The sequence below is a fragment of the Rhinatrema bivittatum genome, chromosome 9 (assembly GCF_901001135.1).
Source record: "Rhinatrema bivittatum chromosome 9, aRhiBiv1.1, whole genome shotgun sequence".
In the NCBI taxonomy this organism is placed as follows: Eukaryota; Metazoa; Chordata; class Amphibia; order Gymnophiona; family Rhinatrematidae; genus Rhinatrema; species Rhinatrema bivittatum.
This window is the reverse complement of record NC_042623.1, coordinates 124,643,128-124,664,423: the sequence shown is the minus strand read 5'-3', so window position 1 is coordinate 124,664,423 and position 21,296 is coordinate 124,643,128. Positions and strand designations below refer to the sequence as shown.

The following is a 21,296-nucleotide window of genomic DNA, read 5'->3' as shown; positions in this document are numbered from 1 at the left end:
TCAACCAATCCATAGAACTGCTGACTTTTTTCCCAAAACCACATCAGACAGACAGGGAAAAACTATTACACACATTAGACTGTAAACATGCATTAGCCTATTACAAGAGTAGAACCTTAAGTGAAACACACCATTTTCAGCTGTTCCTCACCTTTAACCCTCATTTTCCTGGCTTGCCGATGTCCAAGAGAACCATCTCTAGCTGGATTGTTCAATGCATACGCTTTTGCTATCAGAAAAAGTCTACTTCTTTCCTCATCACCAAAGGCGCATCAAGTGAGAGCAGTGGCCACTTCATTAGCCCATCTGCGACATGTTCTGCCACTGGACATTTGTAAGGCAGCGACTTTGTCATCTCTACATACCTTCACATCACACTATTGCCTCGATTAACAAATGTCAACAGATGCTAAGTTGGGTCAGGCAGTACTCAACACCCTTGCAACTTAAACACACAGTGGCCAGTCCACATTTTCAGTCACGCTGAATACAAACAGAGTCAATACATACTCAGCGTGACCATTAGCTTGGGAGTCCCAAGACAGCATGGCTGATTCAGCCTGCTAACGATGGGGAAAAAGCAAATTTGCTTACCGTAAACGGTGTTTCTGTAGATAGCAGGATGAATCAGCCATGCTGACCAGCCCTCCTCCCTGGACAGCCACCTTCACAACAACTTCAAGTCATAAGATTGCTATATATATTACAGACTGAGGAGAATCTGACTTTTCCTGGTGGGAACGGACATGCAGGCGTACAGAGTTGAACTCTGTGTAAAGCTTTATCAAGCTCCGCCTTCCCGGGCCTGATGGAAAGCCCAAGACAGCATGGCTGATTCATCCTGCTATCTACGGAAACACCGTTTACGGTAAGCAAACTTGCTTTTTCAGAGGATGGAAAGAAATTAAGCAGTCTTTTTACTCTTGGACTCTTTCTAGCACCTAATCCCACTTAAATGCTTTTTTTAACTGCCAAATTTCAACTGCATGTCTGAAATTTTTGTCTTTAGTAAACATAATTTTTTTCAGAAGAGTTCCAAACAGGGTGGTTAAGACATGTTTCGTGTCTTAAGTGAATATCTGACAAAGGGAACCATACTCAGCAGTACTTTGTTAGCAGACTGAAGAGCCCTAGATGGAACATAAAAGCTTGAAGTTAATTAGGTAGATTGGGCCCATTCCATATAATGCCTTATAAGAAACTTTTTTTGTAGAATCATAAACTGACTGGTAAAACATCAAAAGCCAGTGAAGGTCATATAAGCTAAGGGTAATATCGGGAGGCTCGAGTATCTGCTGCCTGAGGCGAGGGATGAGATGGTGCTTCCTCTGCCAAGGCACAGCACAGGTCAGATCATTAAAAAATGATCCCTATTGTAGTCTGGCCCTTTTGATGATTTGAAATGCTGCAGGAGGAGGAAATTAGGGTCAGAGTTCCCAGAGGTCTGGTAGATAGTGCCAGTGATGATAATTCTAGGAAGTTGGCAACCCTGCCACACTCCCAGGAACCCCAAGACTTGCCTTCCACCTCTTCCCCAGCATTTACCCCATGGAGAAGTGGAAGATGGGTGAATGGTGGTGGTCTGTATGCGGTGTACTCTAGGTGAACTTTACAGCTTTGTGTCACTTCCACCTTGCCCTCATCACACAATTAAAAATTCTGCATTTATAGTAACCAGTTTTACATGAAAAAGGACATTCAAAGAGAGAAAGTGACATGAATGTTATTTTAACATGCATTGCTGAGGTGGCAGTCAGAAAACCATGCAAAAAAGCGAAACACACACTTGGAATACATATGGTATTTGCGTATTGTAATGCATATTGGGTGTGGGCTTTGTCCTCAGAAAGCCATGAGTAAACTGAATTATAATATAGTAAATTTTTCCATACTAAATAGCTCTAAATCAAATTGTAAAAACCTTTTCTATGAAAAGGCAAACTACAAATATTACACCATGCCCTATGCACCAATAAACCTTATATTAGGAGAACAGAACAAGCCAGCCTGCTATAGATCCCAACACAAAGTACCCACTAGTAGGATACCTTACCTCAATCACACATGCAGATCATAGACTGACCCTTATCAAATAGTGAATAAAGAAACCATAAAGTACAAACAAACATGTAGACAACTGAATGGAAACCACATGTCAGACTATCTGCAGTGAAACAATGGAAAATTAACTACCACTCTAACAAAAGGTGAAGAATCTAAATGTCTTTATCCAAAATCTCATGCTGGGTAGTGCTGTCACTGGTCTTTCATCCTCTAGGGAGTAGAGGGATCACTCACAAGTCTCCAACCCCTGCTCTCAGGATTGGGGGAGTTGTCCCTTTTCAAAGTACAAGGTGTTTTCCAGAACAAGAAAACTTATCAAAACCCTTACCAAAATCTACAAAAACCTCTCTTCAAAAGGGAAGCCAGACCCTGTCAAATGGGGAGTGTACTAAGAAGGAATCTCCTCTAAATACAAGCAAGATCAAGTTGAGTTAGTGGGCCCAACTCAGCAGGGAGAAGGTAAAACAGCTCCTCACTCCTCAAATGCTAATTCAAAATGCCCCTACTCTGTCTCTACCTCTGGCTTCACCTTTTGCTGTCAGATAGCTAATCAGTCAGCTCAGTGGAGAGACTGAAAAAGAATGGAAAATCCCACTGCTGTTACTAGTCCTGATGGTAAGGGACCTAGGGCCATCTAGTGGCTAATTGAAGGGTTGACAAACCAGGAAAATCAATGTGCCACTACAACAGCGATGATTAATATAATGCAACAATCAAGAGCGTTAGCTCAATCGCTGGAATATTGAAACTTTTCTGATCGTTTTTCAATAAAGTTTAAAGTTGAATAATTTATGAGAAAATTTTTTTAATTAAGTTCTTTAAATAAAATTCTTTATGACACCTACTCTATGTGGATATTATTAAAGTATTGCTTTTGAGTTTAATAAATTTTTAAATATGAATGTGAATATAAATATAATGGAATTGGGGGGAAGTTTCATATAAATTCGTAGGTGTCTCCGCACCACGAGTGTGTGGTATTATAATCATTAACGATCCCCCGCCTCCTATGTGAATTTTTTTAAAACATTTTTTTTACTAAAGATTCCTTCACCTCTGTGAACCTCTTCCGTGTGGTGAGCACCTGGTAAATTAATTTATATACCTTGATGGTATTTAATGCCAAGAATTCTGTTATCTGTGTAAGTGTTATAAGCTTTAAAAGAGTAAAATTCAGACTTCCCTTTAAGATGTCAGTTGGTTATATTATCCAGATTTGAATGGTCCCGACACAGCCGATCCGTGTTTCAGACTAAATGTCTTTCCTCAGGGGCGTGGAACGTTGTAATGCAACCAACTTTTACGGAATCTGGATGAACTCCATTAAAAAATGCTCTGGCTATCTTGGCTCTGAAACGGTGTTGCTCTGGCTCCGTCTCCGGAAGAGTCACATAGGAGGCGGGGGATCGTTAATGATTATAATACCACACACTCGTGGTGCGGAGACACCTACGAATTTATATGAAACTTCCCCCCAATTCCATTATATTTATATTCACATTCATATTTAAAAATTTATTAAACTCAAAAGCAATACTTTAATAATATCCACATAGAGTAGGTGTCAAAAAGAATTTTATTTAAAGAACTTAATTAAAAATTTTTTCTCATAAATTATTCAACTTTAAACTTTATTGAAAACGATCAGAAAAGTTTCAATATTCCAGCGATTGAGCTAACGCTCTTGATTTGTTGCATAATTGAAGGGTTGGCCACATATCATCTATCCACCAATTTCATTAGAAATGATTAGAAAATCTCAATTTGGCAACCAAAAATAGACTGAGTTGCTTCCCTTATTAACTTTAATGGGAAATGAATAAAAAATAAATTAAAATAATGAAATTAAATAAATTGTTTTGTGTGAAACAAATTTAGGTAACTTTGAAATAACTGAAAATTTTTTCTCTGCACATCCCTAACATTTACTTCCCTTTTACTGTTTGGATACAATTCCTGACATGACAGTAGTAGTGGTCTGTCTGTCCTTCAGGGTGTCTTGGATAGATGGCGCCCAACTAAATTCCTCCAAGAACCCATTATCTTCCAAAGACAGAGAAAACCAGAAAAGTTACCAGTAAATAAATGTTGTTCACCTGTTGCTCTTATCACTTTGTTTTTCCCCCTCCTTTTATTGGAAGGCAGCACATAGCTAAGAATTCCCACTTGTGAGGGTAATTGATCCTGTGTTTAAGCCCAGTTTTTATCCCTTGATTGAAACCTGCATATAAAAAATACATAAAGTAGACAATAGAAAATGGGCATATTTTCAATAACTTTGTTTATAAATTTACCAAATTAAAATGGGATAATACCCTTTTAGCTATCTGAGTCACTGCCTGGCCCTTAGATTCTCATTTTCTGGACATGCAAGCCCTGCTTGAGAGAGATCGGCAGACAGTAAGCACCTGAATCCCATTTTGAACAATAACTGAATATACATCACATGATACTTCAAGCCTTCCAAGCTAAACCTTATTTACTTGCTATCTTGGCTTGCCCCACCTGTCAGAGCAGTGGCCAATAAAGAAAGCAATCTAGACAAACTGAAGAGGAGATATACTAACTGTAGGATTATCCTGTCTTATACCAATGACAAGTCACACAATCTATCAATTCTGCAACCAAGGAGACATAACTATAGGTATGGAATGAGATTAAAAAGCAATAACTAAGGCTAAATTAGAGGTGGCCAGCTTCAGTACTTGAGAGCCACAAACAAGCCAAGTTTTCAGATATCCACCATGAGTATGCATGAGAGAGAGAGTTGCATATAATAAAGGCAGTGTATACAACTCCATTGCATGCATATTCATGGTGGATATCTTGGAAACTTATTTATTTATTTATAACTTTTTATATACCGAGGTTCAATTAACAAGATTAATTATCACTTCGGTTTACATTACAACCAGCAAAAAATAACAGAGACAAAGTCTTGTTTTACAATGAACAGGGTAAAAGTAACCTGGATTAAAACAATGAACAGGGAAGAAATAACCTGGATAAACATAAAATGGGTGAAGCAAGTATAGAGAATTGGGTCTGTATAACTTGGGCGAAAAGCAGGGAAATTAAATAGGGGAGGACTATGAAGGCCTCAAGTTGGATAGTGTACTCATGATGCGGATAAGAACCAAGGCTGAAGTGAGTAGTTATGGGAAGGCTTGTTCGAATAACAAAGTCTTAAGTCTCTTCTTAAAGAGACTTGCCTGTTTGTGGCTCTCAAGGACCCAGAGCTGGCCATCCCTGGGCTAAATGGACGTTCCAGCAATTGAATCCTTACAACCAGTGGATGCTGTTGTCTTTATGATTCATCAGTGTCTCAAATGCCTATGTATAGGAGTAGAATGCTCTAAGAAATCACTGAAGAGGTGGTGTTAAATCACTGACTAAACTGTATCTGACTACAGCATCGAACACCGTAATGCTACAACTGTTGAAGTATCTCCTACTCAAATATATTTGCAGGGTGAAATGACCATATTTGACAAAATAATCAGATGTGTAAATTCCTAAGAATCCTTCCTTTCTTCACCTTTAAAATTCCCTCTTGCCCATATATGCCTCTTCTCTCCTGAGTACACAATTCTCATACCATGGTTTAAAGGGCTCTGTTCCATTTGAACCAAAGAAACTTGGTAGAAAAGTGAAGAACTCTGGTATACTTGATTATGCACATTAAAACAAACTGTCAACACTTCAGAAATTCTCAACACAGCCACCGGCAAATTTGTGTCTTAATCCCTGCTACAAGAAAGGATGCATAGAAAAAGCATCTTGATTTTAAGAATATCTACAGATAAGAATTCTTCTGACTGTGGACCTTTATGTTAAAATAAAATTCTACTCTTAAAAAAAAAACCAAAACATTGACTGACTAAACTTAATGGGCCGGATTTTCAAAGGGTTACGCGAGTAAATCCGGAGGATTTACATGCGTCGGGCCTATTTTCAAAAGGCCTGGGGCTTGCAAAAAGGGGCGGGGGCGTGGCTAGAGGCCTCCGCATGGCTGCTGTGCCAGGGATTGCAGGCCGGCAGTTGGCCGGCGCGCGCAACTTACTTCAGCCCCAGGACTGAAGTAAGTTTGGAAATAAAAGAAAAACAAAAAGGTAGGGGGGAAAGGGCGGAAGAGGTGAGGGAAGGTGGGGTGGGGGGTAGGGAATGGGGGAAGGCAGGGTGGCTCGGCGTGCACAATTGTGCACCCCTCTGCGTGCGCATGTTATAAAATCGGGTGTATATGTGTGTGCACCGGGTAGCGCGCGCACATGTACGCCTGCGCGCAGGTTTGAAAATCTACCCCAATATGCATATCTGGCTGTTATAAAGCAGGCCAGATAAAGATTCACCAGTTAGTACCAATGGCCCATGCCTTCAGGATCAAAATATCATTACTGATACTCAGATTCTTGCTGCCTTCCATTGGCACGTCAATGAACTATAATTTTGGACAATCCATGCTCTGAGCCAAAAAGCTTCCTGCTCTCCTGAAAAGCACAGCTTTTTTCTTCTCAGACTCCTATTGCCCTAGTCTGTTCTCCTGTGTCCTAATAAAGAAGTTCACCTGTTGCTGCTTTGCAAATGGAGAAAAATTGCCTAGCTCAGCTCCTACTGTCTGATTGCTGACCAGCAAGGTGAGAAACAAACTTTAGCATCTAATTACATAAAGAAGGTTTAAGAGGTAATTTTAAATGTTAGGAGTTAGCTTTTAATATCCATGAATTGTGGAAGTTTTAGCTGATTTGCCAGAATTGAATCATTTGCTTATATATGTAATGTTAAATTGATACAAACCTTAATATATTGCTCAATTCTGACAAACAATAATTCTTTTATTTTGAGTAGAGAATCTAAAACATCTCAAAATAAAATGTGAGATTTGTAGAATAATCCCTGCAATCCTAGAGCTAATATCCCTAGAATTGAGCTGGTTGTCTCTCCTGTTCCCAGAGTTGTAGGAAGATGCCCAGGCTTTGTGCTGGCTGCCTTTTATTTCTCATGCATTCTCCCCCTCCAAAAAGATCTACTGTTAGTATAGACTTTTTAAATAAATACTATAGATAAGATGATACTGAATAAAGAGTAATATGCAAGTCACATTGTTGTGTTTTTATATTTATAGATCTCAGGTATTGAAATGTGCAAGAAAAGTAAAATTATAAAGTAATTGAAATTAAAATTGTTCATAAAAACATATATTTTCCTGAATAAATATGCTCAACAAGAAATAATCAAAAGTCCTAAAAGCGTCTGCATTTTCGTGCAATTGTGGTGGAGGAGGGAACAGTGTTTTCCCCCCTTTTTTTTAATTTTCTTATGATTGTCAGCTTCCATTTGCCATTTCCCACTTGCAGTTTAAACACTTGTCCATGTATGAACTGAACTGCTCAGCTAAGACCAGGGCTCTCATCTTAGATGCAGGCATTCACTGTTATGAAGGGGCAATTTTGACACTTGCAGCACTGGGACTTGTGAGTATCCTTTTTTTACCCTTTGACTTTGCACCATTTTTGAAAGAGTACACATGCTCCTGCTTTTTATATGGGTAGTTATGGAAAATGTGTAAAGTTGAAAATAGCCTGCTTGTAACCCTGGGAACATCTCCTCTAAATGCAGCTACAAGAATGTGTTTTGTGAAATACTGCACATATGTTAGCTCTTTAGAGGGAAAGTATAAGTAATAGACAAGAAGTATATAAATTGTTATTTACCTGTGTAACTAGCTTTGAAAGTTAAGTCTTTTTTATTCCTCCAGGCAGAGCCCCAGTCTCCAAGAAAGTACAGAGCTCTTCCTTATTCCAACACTTTAACCATCCATTGAAGTTCCTTGAAGTATAAACTATTCCTCCCTTGCCATACACTGTTATTACCTTGATGGTTTAGACATTTTTCTAATTTCCTGAATTCCTTTCATATTGTAATGACCTAGTTTTTATCTGCCAGGTTATTTATCCCAAGCTATTTTCCTTTGCTTCTTTCTGTTCTAGCAATCCTGTGAATGCTTTTTGTCTTGCTAGCTGTGGATCCTGGTAGGTTTTTAAAATTGTCCAGTAATATCCCAGCCATTTTGCTCTGATAGTTTCCCACTAGAAGATGTTTCTTCATCTTCTAGGATGATCTGACATTATTCTTCAGTTTTCCTGTACTGTAGGCTTCTGCCTTCATCTGTCTCTTCTATCATTGACTCTGAGATTTTCCTTAAGCAATCGCTGTCCTCCATCTAACAAATAGGACACACTAGACAATACTGCATCCTTCAGAAGTTAAAAACGGTTGCTCCAGTGTTACACTTCACATGCCATTACTTGCACTACATTTTGTTTCTGTACCAATAAAACTTTTCATACTAATTGCTCCTTATAACTGCAAGGATACAATATCTTAGGTACCTTGTAAAGTAAGATTACAGAGATCCTTCCCTTTCATTAACAAGACTGTGTGTGTAAGAAAAACAGGAGGTATGGTGAGGGAGGCAAATGCTAGTCAGCGATAATGGAGGGCAGCCAGAAAAAGTGAGAAAAGACCACTTCTGACTGTGCTAGTAGAATACAGCTTTAAAATTATCCATAATTTACTATGAAAACAGCACACTTAAAGTAGAAATTGAAAGCCTATTTCATTCACAGGTATGCAGGAGATATGGGGAGAGAGAAGCTAAATAATTATGGTGGATTTCAGCCTTTGGTTAAATGCAAGATGATGGTTGCTAGCTGAAATCTTCAGTAGCCTGTGCTAGGAGGACTAGGGACTTTTTTCATTTGTAAGTACAGTTGTATATGAAAAGTATATGCTGATGTGTGAGGATTTTTTTTTTTTGGTTGACTTGTCAGAATGCTTTTTTTTCTTTTGATAGATATCAATGAACTGAAAGCAATACGACAAGAAGTGAATTACAGAATTGGTGTTCAGTCTGCAAAGCTGATTCGTCAGTTAAAACAAAAAGACAGACTTTTACACAAGATGCAGAAGAACTGTGATATTGTCACAGCTTGTTTACAGGCAGTTTCACAGAAGCGCAGTAAGTAACATTTTTTCTGTTTCTAAAATGTACATGTAATACTAATTGGATTAGTTTAACAAATATTAGAATACAAAACTGAAGGACATGTGAAAGAATAATAGTTTTAGACTAGTTAACCTGGCAGAGTATGTAATCCTATTTAATTTTTTAATTAATAAAATTGGGCTTTCAAAGCCTTATCAATAAAACTGAAAGAACATTGAGATTGCTGATGATTTCACAACCTGTTTGAAGAATCAGTTCTTAAACTGTCAGGGTTTCTTTTGGTTTACCTAGCTACAACTAAGTAATAGCATTGTTCATTCTTCCCTTTGGAAGCTGATTTGCAGGTCTGACACAAAAACTGCTATGCATACAATATATTTATCAGATGAATATGCATTCTTAACTATTGGCTTGATTCATCCAAATTCACTTTGTGTTCTGGAGGGTGGCTATCTGGGGAAAAACACTGGATAGTAACCTTCACAAAATGTTAGGGAGATATTAATCACTGTCTTAGAAAAATGAACTATCAGATGCTCATTTGCACTCTTCACTTTGCCTACTAACATGTACATTGAGCGGGATTAGATTTTTCCAGAAAGACCTGGACTTAGTTTAAAAAAAAATTTTTTTTCAGACAGTGGGACAGGTTCAGCAAAACAATTGGGAGCAGTTCAGGAAAAAAGTGCTGCCAACCTGGAAGGCAAGAATTTGATACAGATGTAACACTGTCTTGGTGGGGTGCACTGAACGAAGGGGGTTGCACAATTCCCAGGTCTATCCATTACTGTCCCAGACCTCTTTTACTCAAATATGTCTCGCAGCAGCTCTTGGGAATGCTGAGGTTCATCCAGCTGGGGGGGAAGGTAGAAACTTCAGAGTTCTGGTGCAGTAGTAAGCAACAGAGCCTCTGGCATTAAGCTCTCACCCCACACTTTCTGGTTAGTGAATATTTACAGTTGAAGAGGTTTCTAGTAGGAAAGGTCACTGGAATAAAGCATGGGGTCCAATGGTGTTCAAATTAAAAAGCATGATCAAAGGTAAGAAAGCAAATATCATAAATAGCAAGATGAAAATCATGACTACACTAGCTGTAGTTTCTTTATCCATGATGCCACATCTATACTCTCTCCTTCCTGGAACTGAACCAGTGTCCTTGTCTATAATCTCTTCCCCCTAGAGGGGTAGGGTATTCTTTTCAACAATCAGCTTCCAAACAAGAGTAGACTAGCAAAATTCCTTTGTTCAAAAATGTCTCCAAAAAAGTCTCCAAGCTACTCTTATAAAAGTGTGAAGCCTCCACCCATGGCTTACTGGTCGTGGGGGACTGAAAGATTCTTCACGGTGCCATCCTAAAGCTGTGAATAAATTCTGTCTTTTTTGCAACTTTAATATTTTTGTGGACTCTGACAACTTTGACCACCCTTTTGTTTTTGTGGGAATCCCTAAGCTGGGTCTGGTCTCTTACCATCTGTCTGTGCTGTGTGATATAAAATAGCCAACTTCTGATTACTACAGCAAGGGGAGACTGCAAAACTAATTTCAAAAATTTCCAAAGCTTATTGCAAAACTCTATCCCCATAGCTCCTCACCTTTTGCTGTTAACTGGGTGCAGAGGTAAAACCCAAACACTCAGCCCTTCAAAACCAAGCTGTACTACAGGATTGCAAAAGCAAAAACTCTTCTCTCCAACAATCTTCTCCAAATCTCCAAACTCCTCAAATGTACTTCAAACTCCCTTTCCTGGCATCTTGTGTGATGGTAAATGGAACTTTCTCTGAAGAGAGAGCGATTTTAAGTGGTGTATCGCAAGGATCGGTGTTGGGACCGGTCCTGCTCAATATCTTTGTGAGCGACATTGCGAACGGGATAGAAGGTAAGATGTCTTTTTGCGGATGACACTAAGATCTGCAACAGAGTGGACACGCCGGAAGGAGTGGAGAGAATGAGACTAGATTTAAGGAAACTGGAAGAGTGGTCGAAGATATGGCAGCTGAGATTCAATGCCAAGAAGTGCAAAGTCATGCATATGGGGAGTGGAAATCCGAATGAACTGTATTCGATTGGGGGGGGAAGGCTGATGTGCATGGAGCAGGAGAGAGACCTAGGGGTTATAGTGTCTAATGATATGAAGTCTGCAAAACAATGCGACAAGGCGATAGCAAAAGCCAGAAGAATGCTGGGCTGCATAGAGAGAGGAATATAGAGTAAGAAAAGGGAAGTGATTATCCCCTTGTACAGGTCCTTGGTGAGGCCTCACCTGGAGTACTGTGTTAAGTTCTGGAGACCGTATCTACAAAGAGACAGAGACAAGATGGAAGCGGTACAGAGAAGGGCGACCAGAAAGGTGGAGGGTCATCGGATGTCATACGAGGAGAGATTGAAGAATCTAAATATGTATACCCTGGAGGAAAGGAGGAGCAGGGGTGATATGATTCAGACCTTCAGATACTTGAAAAACTTTAACGATCCAAAGACAACGACAAACCTTTTCCGTCAGAAAAAAATCAGCAGAACCAGAGGTCACGAGCTGAGGCTCCAGGGAGGAAGACTAAGAACCAATGTCAGGAAGTATTTCTTCACGTAGAGAGTGGTGGATGCCTGGAATGCCCTTCCGGAGGAAGTGGTGAAGTCCAAAACTGTGAAGGACTTCAAAGGGGCGTGGGATAAACACTGTGGATCCATCAGGTCTAGAGGACGTGTATAAAGAGGAGGCAGCAAAACACTGCACGGAGCGGCAGTAGCCACAGAGGCATTCACGGAGCGGGATGCCAGTGGCCAGTGGTTGGTGTTCCACCTTCACGGAGCGGAAGGATGGAGGGCTGCCATCTCCAAATTAAAAAACAAAACAAAACAGGGGTGGGTAAGAGTATGTAAAATTAACGGAGAGTTCATAGGCTATAGGTATTACCAATTATTAGGCTTATTCAATATTTGTTGATAGTTAATGTGGCTTTCAATGCATACTTCACTTTCAATACATATCCAGCATAGCTCTCTGCTTCAACGGCAGGGGAGAAGAAAAACTAATACTTCACGCATATCCAGCATAGCTCTCTGCTTCAACGGCAGGGGAGAAGAAAAACAACCAATAAGGGCTGAATAACATAGTCTGGGTAAACAAATAAGTATGGGTGTAGCTTGCTTGTTGTGGCGGTTACTACCCCTAACTAATCAAGCTTGATATTTCACTTGGATGCAGCTCCATCACTGCTCTCTGCATTAATGGTGGGGGCGAAAGGGAAATAGAACCAAGGGTTGCTAAGAGCCAAGAGAAACAGATAAGTATGAAAGGAAAGAAGTGTGAAGCTTGCTGGGCAGACTGGATGGGCCGATTGGTCTTCTTCTGCCGTCATTTCTATGTTTCTATGTAAATGTGGAGGCTCACCAGAGTCCTTGATCAATCCACTGGGTAAGTAGAAATACCCTTTGCACATGCATGGAGTGCAATTTATACCCCTGAGACACATCACAAAAAGGGGATGGCAAAAAGCAGTAGGACTCCAAAAGCTTAATAATAAGGGATAACAGTAGGGGCTATACAGATTTGGACCCCCAGTAAGCAAGCTTCACTGCAAACCTTATTTCTCTGTATCAAAAACTGCCTAATGTCTGTGAACATCTATTCACCTAAATTTCTCTTATTCACATCTGAAACAATATATTTTACTTGATCCTCACTTAAGTTTGCACTAGAGCAATATTTTGTTTCTCCTAGGGCAAGCAGGATGGTAGTCTTCACATGTGAGTGACATCAGATGGAGCCCGGCACGGAAAACTTTGACTGGCACACTGAGGATACCCAGCATGCCACTATCCGCACGTCCACATGGGGTCTGTCTTCAGTCTTTTTTTCCCACTAAGTGTTTGCCTCATGGTAGTAGAGCTCTGCTCTTTCCTTTTGGTTTTTTTTTTTTTTTTAAGTCTTTCCATTGGTTTTTCGGTGGTCTCTGCGCTGGGTCTCTCTTACACCGTTCGGTGTCCTTCCTGCGGCATGGTAGGTTGAATTTTTCCCCTTGTTGCGGTCGATTCCTGGTGGGTCACTTCTTTTTGGCTGCCAGCCATTGACCGCTGGCCGGCTGTTTATGGGGACTGGTTTTCAATGATGCCCCCAGTGTCCACGGACCATGTCTATCACTGATCCACATCAGGTTTGTATCCTCTGCCTGGAGGCATAGCATGACGTCCGGGGGTATGCTTTCTGTGATCAAATGACCCCCAAAGGCTGTTGCTCTCAGCTGGATAAGATCGAAAAGCTTTTTGGGCACAAAGTCTGACCCATCTACTCTGACATTGGGGGTGTTGACACCGGGAGCCTGCAGGGAGCTGCTGGATATGCTGTCCTCTCTGCTTCTCCATTGGGACCCTCTCGAGAGAGAGGGGCTTGGAGATAGACCATTTCTGGTGTTCTCGCATTCCAAGATATTGGGATCTTCGCCGCCTTCTACGCCAGGGAAGAACCAGGGCGAGCACAGAGGGACGTTGCTGGTCACCATCCTTACAAGGCATCCGTCTGGTGCGGCACCAGTGTATGCTGTACCGGCACCAAAACAACCCTGAGGAGAGGAGGCCTAGGCCTCTATCAGACCAGAGAGTCCCAGGTATTCCCCATTGATGCAGGGCTCTGAGGAGGCTCTGGTGATGCCTCCTCCTGCTCTTCAGTCCATTCTTTCTTCAGTGGACTTTCAAGAGGAGTTGGATCGCAGGGTTCAGCTAGCGGTGCTACAAGCCCTGCGGGGTATCAAGCCACAATCTGCACTGGTTCCCATACTGGTGAGGGAGCCTGCACCATCTCTTGGCATCCCTGCTCGAGCATCTAGACATCCTTTTGGTCATACTTCTCACGCGACCTGTGCCAGGGGTATCATCGGTGCTCCAGTGGACACCGATGTCCTCTTCCAGAGTGATTTTCCATTGGGTCCTCCAAGGAGGAAGAATTGTTGCTGCCAATGACACCCACGGAGATGCCAGTTCTGTGGCTGTTATTCCCTGCTTCTGGCCCCAGGCCATTGGGGGTTGTGGGGCCATTGATGCCCAAGGTGCCCAAACTGAGAGGCTTGGGCAGGGACCCTCCACATCGGCCCTCCGGGGACCTTAGTGAGGAGGAGCTCCATATGATCCGTGGGGGGATGATAGCTCAGAATTCTCTTCAGATGACTGAGGCAACCTTTTCTTGGAACCATCTCTGCTGGGCGAGAGGCGTAGGTCCCCTCCTGGAAGACCTTTCCTTTGCGGGCTTTGTCCAGGCAATGACAGAGGCCATCTTATTTCAGCTTCTGACTGAGGAGGATGCCCAGCACAAAATGCTGGAAGTCCTCCAGTTTGTGAATGCCCCAAAGGAAATAGTGGTGGTGCCAGTCCTTGACATTTTTAAGGAGCTACTCCTTAGGATCAGGGAACATCCTGTGACTGTTCCTCCAGTCAATCGGAAGGCGGATGCAATTTACTTAGTGCAACAAGCATTGGGGTTTGAGAGATGACACCTCCTGCATCAATCTGTTGTGGTGGAGTCCTCCCTCAAGAAAGCCAAGTGCTCTGCACCCACGCCTCTGCTCCTCCAGGTTGGGAACATCGGACGTTGGACACTCTGGGTAGGAAGGTCTACCAGGGGCGCTATGCTTATCGCTTGCATTGCCTCCTACCAACTATATATGACTTAGTTCCTGGACTTGCTTCCACAAGTTCTGGTTATACTATCAGAGCCCCTGCCTTAATAGCAGCAGGATTCCTTTTTGGTGGTGGTACAGCAGGGTCTGGAGATGGGTAAACATGAGCTGAGATCCACCTATGATGATTTTGAGATGGTGGCTAGGGTGGCCACAGCGGGCATTGGCGCCCGAAGGATGGCCTGGCTCCATGCCTTGGACCTTCAAGGGGAGGTCCAGGAGAAGCTGGCAGATCTGCCCTGCACTGGGGAGAATCTCTTTGGGGATAAGGTCAGGGATGCGGTGGCCCAGCAGAAGGACCATCATGAAACCCTTCAGCACCTTTACACCAGTACCTCTGACCTGCCGTCCTCAGTCAGAAAATCCTCATTACAAGGCTCTAGGAAGTCCTTCTATTGCCAGAGAAAATATTACCCTCCTTCCTCGAGGGCATGCACGCCACGCCATGCATGGCTTCAGAGGTCGCTCCAGGCATCAGAGGGCCACCAGGACTCAGCCAGCCCCCCAGCAGAGCCCCGCCATGAGGTTTTGAGTGGGAGCGGGGAGCATGAGCTAGACTGCCATACCCTTGGTAACCTGCCCTCCAGTTGGGGGCAAGCTGCGTCTTTTTGCTGGACCAGTGGGTTCTCTCCATGGTTTGCCAAGGGTACAGGCTAAACTTCAGGGATGTCCCTGCGGACTCTCCCCCATATCCATTGTGGGCCTCATCTGTTCATCAGGAAATACTTTTGACAGAGCTCTCCACCCTTCTAACGGCTGGAGCCATTGAGCCTGTTCCTCTGCATCAGCAAGGACGGGAGCTCTACTCTCAGTATTTCCTGATACCAAAAAAACAGGGGGCCTCCACCCTATTCTTGACCTCAGAGCCTTGAACAAGTTTCTTCAAAGAGAAAAGTTCAGGATGGTCTCTCTGGGCACCCTGATCCCACTCCTGCAAAATGGAGACTGGCTGTGCTCCCTCAACTTAAGATGCCCACATCAAGATCTTCCCTGGTCACAGGAAGTATCTCCTATTTATTATTGGCAGGGAACACTTCCAGTACAGAGTGTTGCCATTTGGCCTTGTGTTGGACCCTCGTGTTTTCACCAAGTGCCTAGCAGTTGTGGAGTTGCACCCCCACAACTAGGTAGGAGGTTCCCCTACCTCGATGACTGGCTGGTCAAGAGTGCCACTCAGAGTGTGCTACGTGCACTCAATCTATTCATTGTGATGCTGCAAACTCTAGGGTTTATCAATTACCCCAAGTCCCATCTCATCCCAACACCATGCCTAGGATTTATTAGGGCCAGACTGGATACAATGCATGCCAGGGCATTCCTGCCCAAAGATCGAGCACTGCGAGTTTGGTCCGCCGAAGCCGGCAGGTTTCAGCTCGCCTTCTGCTGTGTCTTCTGGGTCACATGGCAGCATCTGTCTGTTACCCCCCTGACCCATCTGTGCATGCACAGAGTTCAGTGGACATTGCAGCCCTGGTTTGGGGGGGGGGTGTGCATGTGGACATCCTCCATACCCAAGGTCATTGGTTAGCTCAAGAATCTCAATGCCAGATCAACTTCCTAGAGCTTTCGGGATTGCTTGTCCCACAAAGACAATCAGTTGGCAATGTGGTACATAAACAGGGGGGTACTGGTTCATTCCTCCTCTAAGAGGTGGTGCAGATATGAGCCTGGGCTCTGTCACAAGGCAAGCTCCTAAGAGTAGTGTACCTGGCAGGGACAGAGAATGTGGTTGCCTGAGTCAAGCATTCCAACCGCATGAGTGGGTGCTAGATCAAATGGACATTTCATCTGTGAGGAACCCCTGATGTAGACCTCTTTGCCTCCCCTTGTGAGAGCAGAGTGAGCCACTTCTGCTCCCTATACAGGGCAGACGGATTACAACCTTTGATGTCTTCACCAGCCACTGGGGCAAGGGTCTTCTGTATGCATAATCTCAGCTTCCACTGGTAATGAAGACTCTCTTGAAGCTCCAGCAGGAGAAGGGGACCATGATCCTTGTGGCTCCCTATTGTGGGACCTGTTGATCAGAGATCCAATCAGTCTGGGGACCCCCCAATCTATTACACTGGATCAGGGCAGGCTGCGCCATACGAGCCTCAGGTCATTAGCTTTGATGGCCTGGATATTGAGAGGCTAGTCCTGCAGTCCTTTGACCTCTCTGATGTGTCTCAGATCCTGGTTGCATCTAGGAAGCCTTCCAACAGGAAGTCTTACAGACTGAAATGGAAGAGGTTCTTAGTCTGGTGTGAGGGTCATGGCTTGGACCATTCACCTGACCCACTCCAAAGCTGCTGGACTATTTGTGGCATCTCTGAGGTTGGGTCGAAAAGCAATTTGGTCAGGGTACACCTGAGTGCTATTGGTGCTTACCATCAGGGTGTTGCTGGTACGTCCATCTCTGTGCAGCTCTTAGTAGGGCAATTTTTTGTGGGGTCTGCTTTAGCTGAAGCCTCTCCTCTGGCCTCCTGTTGTGTCCTGGGACCTCAAAGTAGTATTGATGCGGCACGTGTGAGATCCTTTCGAGCCTTTGCGCTCCTGCATTCTGAAGTTCCTCACCTGGAAGGTTCTCTTCTGGTAGTGGTCACTTCAGCTCACAGGGTCTGTGAGCTTCAGGTCTTGGTTACGTATCTGCCCTACACAAAATTATTTCATGATAGGGTGGTTCTGTGTATGCATCCTAAGTTCCTGCCTGAGGTGGTGACTGATTTTCATCTCAATCATTCTACCTACCTTCTTTCCGAGGCCTCATTCACATCAGGGTGAATGGGTGCTGCACAGTTTGGATTGCAAGAGGGCCTTAGCTTTCTATTTAGAATGCACAGCAGGCCACAGGCAGTCCACACAACTCTTCATATTTTTTGACAGGAATAGATTGGGAGTTGCGGTGGGCAAGCAAACTCTGTCCAACTGGCTGGCGGACTGTATCTCCTTCTGCTATGCGCAGGCGGGCCTTCAGCTTGGAGGCCGTGTCGAGGCTCATTCTGTGAGAGCTATGGTGGCGTTAGCCCACTTGCGGGCAGTTGCAATTGCCAAAATCTGCAGGGCTGCAACGTGTAGTTCCTTACACAAGATCACTGCCCACTACTACTTGGACAAGAATGGTTGGCACGACAGTAGCTTCGGCCAATCTGTCCTTTGCAATATCTTCCAGCCTTAAACCCAACTCTCCCTACCTAGTGCCCATTGTTAGGATTCAGGCTGCCTCCCTCTGTTACCAAAAGTACTGAAGTTTCTTGTGCCCATTGGCACCCAGTTAGTGGCTGTTGGTCATTGTATCTGGGAGCAGCCTGTAGCTTGGTATTCACCCACATGTGAGGACTACCATCCTGCTTGTCCTAGAAGAAAGCAGAGTTGCTTACCTGTAACAAGTGTTCTCCTAGGACAGCAGGATGTTAGTCCTCTGGAAACCTGCCTTCCACCCCAGGGAGTTGGGTTCTCTTGCGTTATTTTTTTAAAGTTTGTCACTCATGAATTCTTTTACGAGACCAAAGAGGGACGCCACATGTATGAATGTGCAGATAGTGTCATGCTGGGCATGCTCAGTGTACCAGTCAAAGTTTTCCATGCTGGGCTTCATCTGATGTCGCCCAAATGTGAAGTCTAACATCCTGCTGTCCTAGGAGAACACCTGTTACAGGTAAGAACTCTGCTTTCCCATTAGCTTTTATCCAAGTGAATTGTGAGGTGGGTTTTTTTTTGGTTGGTTTTTTTTTTGTCATTTAAAATTTAATATTTGTGGAAAAATTAGGAAAACTAACTTTTAACTATTGTTAGCATAGTAGCTAGACAAAGCAGGCTGAGAACTAGAGAAACCAGGGTTCAAATCCTGCTGATGCTGTGTGACCTTGGGCAAGTTAGTTCACCCTCCATTATCTCAGGTACTAACTTACAGGCCGATACATTACAGTGCGCTCGGTGTATAAGGGGTAAGAATAGCGCGTCGAACGCGCGGCCAAACACACCCCCCCCCCCCCGAAACTAATAGCGCCCGCAGCATGCAAATGTATATTAATGGGCCTGTTAGTTACTAACTTACAGGCTGATACATTACAGTGCGCTCCGTGATTGGCCGCACGTTTTCAACGCGCTGTTCTTACCCCTTATACAGTATGGGGTAATAGCGGGTCGAAAACGCGCAGCCAATCCCCCCCGAAACTAATAGCACCCGCAGCATGCAAATGTATGTTGATGGGCCTATTATTTATTCCCGCGCCATACAGAAAGTAAAATGTGCAGCCAAGCCGCACATTTTACTTTCAGAAATTAACGCCTGCCCAAAGTCTGGCGTTAGTTTCTGCCGGCACTGGGAAAGTGTACAGAAAATCAGAAAAAACTACTCTTCTGTACACCCTCCGACTTAATATCATAGTGATATTAAATCGGAGGCCCCAAAATTAAAAAAAAATTTAAAAATCTGCCCATGGCCTGCGGTTTGGAAGATGGATGCTCAATTTTGCCGGCGTCCGTTTTCCGAACCTGTGGCTGTCAGCGGGTTTGAGAACCAGCATCGGCTGTCAAACCCGCTGACAGTCGCCGCTCCTGTCAAAAAGGAGGCGCTAGGGACGCACTAGTGTCCCTAGCGCCTCTTTTTACTGCGGGCCCTCATTTAAATACTGGATCGTGCACCCAGAAGAGTGGCCTGAGCGGGCGCTTGCCTCAGAGCGCTGGCTCTCCTGCCGATTTTACTGTATCGGCCTGTTAAATTGTTAAGCCCTCTGAGGATAGGAAAATACCTATTGTATCTGAATGTAATTCAGTTTGAGCTACCAATGAAAAGGCATGAACTAAATAAAACATTTTTAGTTAGTGTTTATTATTTATCTTGGAAAGCTGCTGGGCCAGTAATGCTTTTTCGACTGGGGATCACACTGCTTGCCTTTTAAAAAGCTGCAGTCTAGCTCTTATGGTATATCTGTCTAATCTTCAATGTGAATACTATCTTTTAGCCTAATCTAAATAGTTTTCCTTATATTCACATTTTTACTCCCTCTCTTTCAAGCTCACTCACAGTAATATGCTATTCTACATGCATGCAAGCACTTCTGATATTGATACATCTCTCAGCACTTTGTTCCACACATATCTGTGATTAATATATATTTCTAAGAATGTAAAAGATGAAAACACATGCAGTACTATTATAATGCATAGCTGCGTATGAAAATATTGAGCCATTCACACTTACTAGCCATTCATATAGGTAGCTCAACTACATGCTGTCATATCTACCACACAATTCACACACTCCACTGCACAGGTGAGTTCATACTGGAACTGATATCACATGCTAGAAATATAAGAATATAACTTTTTTTTTTTCCCTTTTGGCATGCTTAAGGGTATGATGGGGGTTGGTTTCTCTGCCTCCTTCACTACTGCTACTGTGGGAAGTTTAGTGGGCCCCTCTGGATATTTTGGCTGCTGTTTATTTTTCTCCTACAGCAGTATTAGTCATGTGGCTGAAAAAGAAGGGAAGCCACTTAAACCAAACCTTACCTTACCATAGACAAGGCACATGGTGAACATCATGCTTACAGAGTTCAATCAAATCAGTTAAAAAGAGAAAAGGAAAACTGGTAGCACTTTGAAGAACAAATGTGCAAGTATATTACTGAAAAGCAAAATGAATCCTCCAAACCCTATCACAATAGAACACAGTAAACCTATGGTAAACAGCCAAAACCTATGATTCTATGCATAAAGAACAGACAGCACATCAATGGAGTAGAAACATGAAATGTGACAACTGTGCTTGTGTTGCATGCATGAAACGAATACAGCAGGCATGCAGTCATATGAGCCTTCCCCAATAAACTGCTGCACATACTGCTATTGATACAAACAATATAACAGAAAATCATGTGCTTACCACTTAACTAAACATGATGCACCCAGTTTTATATCCCTCCCTTATCTTCTTTTCTGGCAAGATGTACCCTCATGGACCCTTCTAAGGGCACTGAGCAGCCCGCAGGCCTTATAATTGGTCCAATATCTGGGAGGATCTTTGAACCAGTAAAAGGATCCTGACTTCTCTGGCATAGTCTGAAAAATTAAAGTTAAGCAGGTGTAGCCACAATGGCAGCAATCCTCCCTCCCTGGGCTTGACCGCACTACCTGTGTGGCACTCCCAGGTCTGACCGGCCTCAGCTGAAAGCGATGTGAACTTGGATCCCCTGAGCCTTGCCCAGGAACCTTCATAACAATGCTGTTACTTAAACCATAGAACCAGTCTGTCTGTTTTGTTTTTAAATGCAGTGATTGTCTGTCTCGCAGTACTTCATTATACCTGTACTGTTCATGAAAGAGCAGAGATTTCCTATGAGATGCTTCACTACTTCAAGGGGATATGAGATGGAGGATGGTCACTTTTTTTTTTTCTCCTCACCCTTTTACGATATATTTTTAAAGATGTTAAGGTGTGGTATGCTAGGTGTAATAGAGGGAAGAACGACGTTTTCTAGTTGTGCAAAGATCTGAAATTTAATGTTTGCAAGCAGTGTCCTTCTTGAAGTGCATTTTGCTGGTGGTAAAGGAGTGAGGGAAAGGCAGAGAGTACA

The 21,296-nt window shown here is 43.2% G+C and overlaps 1 protein-coding gene across 1 annotated transcript in view; it reads left to right on the top strand.

Moving 5' to 3' along the window:
• Positions 1-21,296, top strand: part of LOC115099565 (TBC1 domain family member 30-like) — a 128,406-nt gene that overhangs the window by 65,746 nt on the left and 41,364 nt on the right. The window contains exon 2 of the mRNA XM_029617299.1: positions 8,918-9,082. Within this exon, the coding sequence (XP_029473159.1) occupies positions 8,918-9,082 (165 nt within the window). The remainder of the gene's footprint in view (positions 1-8,917; positions 9,083-21,296) is intronic.